This window comes from Chelonoidis abingdonii, chromosome 7, assembly GCF_003597395.2.
Source record: "Chelonoidis abingdonii isolate Lonesome George chromosome 7, CheloAbing_2.0, whole genome shotgun sequence".
NCBI classification, from domain to species: domain Eukaryota; kingdom Metazoa; phylum Chordata; order Testudines; family Testudinidae; genus Chelonoidis; species Chelonoidis abingdonii.
In genome coordinates this window covers 46,893,561-46,896,979 of record NC_133775.1, presented here as the reverse complement: position 1 = coordinate 46,896,979, position 3,419 = coordinate 46,893,561, and the positions used below count along the sequence as shown (strand labels likewise).

General features: G+C 35.3%; 1 protein-coding gene across 1 annotated transcript; it reads left to right on the top strand.

The window, feature by feature from the left end:
* Nucleotides 1-2,002: 2,002 nt before the first annotated feature.
* LOC116831215 (beta-1,3-galactosyltransferase 2-like) lies at nucleotides 2,003-3,157 on the top strand. The gene has a single exon (XM_032791042.1). It carries the CDS (start codon nucleotides 2,003-2,005, stop codon nucleotides 3,155-3,157), a length of 1,155 nt encoding a protein of 384 aa, XP_032646933.1.
* Nucleotides 3,158-3,419: the final 262 nt, after the last annotated feature.

Below are 3,419 nucleotides of genomic sequence, written 5' to 3'. Positions count from 1 at the left end.
CTCCCTTGGTTTTCACACCTCAACTGCTAGAACAGGGCCTCATCCTCCCTGATTGAACTAACCTCGTTATCTCTAGCTTGCTTGCATATATATACCTGCCCCTGGAAATTTCCACTACATGCATCCGACGAAGTGAGTATTCACCCACGAAAGCTCATGCTCCAAAACGTCTGTTAGTCTATAATGTGCTATAGAATTCTTTGCTGCTTTTACAGATCCAGACTAACATGGCTACCCCTCTGATACTTGAACCTTTGCTGGCATCAGTGCTGACTTTCATTATGCATCTCCTCTCTGCATAGCCTGACTTTCTGTGAGGAGAACATACAGGCTGAGAACTAATTTATTTCAACAAAATTGAACTCATGCAGCTCACAGGTTTTCTGCCCTTTTAGTTTGTGAAAGGCAGTTCAATACAGGTAATATGCCTAGCTTCTCCCTCATGTCATACCCTTTGCTGTAATAGTTTTCTAACATACTGCAAACTGTGTGTCTACAAAGCTTTTTGATTCTAGAGATATGTTTTTTGTATCCTTTGGAGTGGGAGAAGAAACTGGAGTTTGACCTTTACATACTGCAGAATGGACACAGAATTACCCTCAAGCCTTAGAGGCTGTCCATCTGGAATTAAGGCATAGAGTGGAGAGAGGTGATAGAAACTACACTACCACTAGCCATAATCTCCAAGGCCTGTGGATAGAGGACTTCTATCTGACTACCTAAGTCATTTACGTAGCTCTAGTCCTTTCAGTATCTAGCACCTTTTATGAGCTCAAAATCCACATAAAACCAGAACTGAGAGAGTAGCCAATTTTTCATTTTGGTGGCTTGAACCAGAAAAGAAGAGAGAATTCTCTTTGGGTCAATATAATACAAGATGATTTTTTTATTTTTTATTTTTTTTACTTTCTTTCCAAGTAAATGAAAAAGTTAAAAACAAGTTTCAGGTTAAAGGAAACATTTTTTTTCAACCCAAAATGAAATATTTCATTTATGCTGTTTTTAACTTCCTTTTTATATATTTTTAAAATAAAATTCAGAGAAATTCTGAAAAGAAAAAGCTTATTTAAAAGAAAAGTCAAAACATTTTGTTTCAGAAGTGCCAAAACAAACTGTTTCAATGTTTCCAGGGTTTTTTTTATTCATCCAAAATAATTAACCAAAGTAGACCTGACCCTTGTATAACCCAGCTTGTTTTAGTGAACAAATTATTCAAATGAATAACTTCACTCAGCTTTACTTAAAAATACAATGACATCATAAAAGGAATATAAACCCTTACAAATTATAATTAAAATTGAAGGTACAGTCATGTATTTTTCACCTTCAGGGTGGTGATGAGCTTGAGAGCATATCAAAGTGACCTATAATTGATACAGATAGATAAAACATCTGTATGTCAAGATCTTGCTGTTATTACTGCAAATATGTTTCATTTCAGCATGTTTTGTAAACATACGTATTTAAAATAGAATGTGCTCTGTATTCCTCAATATTTCCCTGTTATGGGCTCTCTTCTCTCAGTATAAAAGAATAATTCCATTAATGTTAAAGGCACACTTTTAATGGAAAGATGTATAGGATATGGAAAACATTTGTAGTTATATTTTGGATGTAACTGAAATTGCATTGCTGCTATTAGTTTTTCTTATTATAAAAGTTGACCAGTTTTGTAAAGTTTGGTATAAATTGCACTGGGCAATAAGTGTTTTGTTTATAATTTTGTTTTTGTATTATCCTCAGAAAGAAAAGTTGGAAAATGAAGGTATCAGTAAAGTTCAAACATGGAATACCAGTTCTTTTGACAAGAAAATGACCAATCTACGGTGTATAGTCTGAAAGTAAATTAGGGGACATTTTTAATTAAAAGAACCCTGAATAAAATGATTTGGTCATCTGAACTTGTCATGGAGAAAACCAATCAGCTGCAAACAAACACACTTCTTCAGATGTCTGTGTGACTAAAAGCAGTTTGTTCCGTATCAATCTGAAAACCACCAACATGACCAACTATAGAAGATATTTTGTCATTTCTTGGAGGTGCTCCATGATGTGTATTTTCTTGATTGGCTCCATCTGCTTTCTAGGGATATATTTGTTTTTCATTCCTAAGACTTTTAATTACTTTGCTGTTTTAGCAAAAATCAAAGTTAAAGAAAACACTGATTTGAATTCAATGAAAAGATCTGCATTTCCTGCCAAAGAATATGGCAAACCTGAGACAGCAAAAAAAAACATTTCCTTCAGAAGCAATGTTACTAGCTTCAAACAATTCTTACTAAAGAGGAAGATAGGGGGACTAACTGTAAATACAGCTCCATTTGCTAGTGAACTCAATTACATTCAGTCCTTTAGGTTTGTTATTAACGAAAGAGATATATGTAAGGAAATAACTCCTTTTTTAATACTATTAATAGCAACCAAAGCTGATGAAAAGCAGCACAGGGAAGCCATCAGGAAAACCTGGGGAAATGAATCTGTGGTTCCAGGAATAAAGGTTGTTCGTTTATTTATGTTGGGTGCTAGCGACAAAGAGCAAAATGAAGCCCTACTAAGGGAAAGCAGTCAATATCATGACATCATTCAACAAGACTTTCTGGACACCTACAAGAACCTAACTCTTAAAACCATGATGGGCTTGAAGTGGGTTGCCACCTACTGTGGTGGTGGAAATTTTGTCATGAAAACAGACAGTGATGTTTTTGTTAATACAGAATATTTAATACAAAGGCTCCTAAAACCACTTATGCCTCCTTCACAGTACTATTTCACTGGCTACCTTATAAGAAATGGTCAGCCTCATCGAAATCGTGAAAGCAAATGGTATGTGCCAAAGGAATTCTACTCAGCTGAGCGATACCCTGATTTTTGTTCAGGAACTGGGTATGTTTTATCTGGAACCCTGGCTGCAAAAATTGTCAAGGCATCTTTAAAAGTAAAGTATATATACTTGGAAGATATTTATGTAGCTCTTTGTCTTGAACAAGAGGGAATTAATATGGTACCCCCACCTGAAAACTATTTGTTTAATCTAAATAAAGTCCCATTTTCTCCTTGCACATACAGCAGACTGATTACCTCCCATGGAATTAATCCAGATGAACAGATAACATACTGGGAAACATTGCAAAGTAACAAATATGTCTGTGGTAAATAAAGCAAATGTATGACAGAGATTGTCTGGGATTACAATATTGGCTTCTACAGTATTTCAGCCTTATAATTGCTGAATAGAAACAATGAGGAGTCAGTTGGTACCTTAAAGACTAATAGATATATTTGGGCATAAGATTTCATGGGTAACCCCCACACACTTCTTCAGATACATGAACTGAAAATTACAGATACAGGCATAAATATATTGGCATATGAAGAGAAGGGAGCTACCTTACAAATGGAGAACCAGTGCTGAGAAGGCA

Excerpts from the sequence above, each read along its gene's own strand:
- LOC116831215 (XM_032791042.1), top strand. The coding sequence starts at position 2,003 with ATGACCAACTATAGAAGATATTTTGTCATTTCTTGGAGGTGCTCCATG.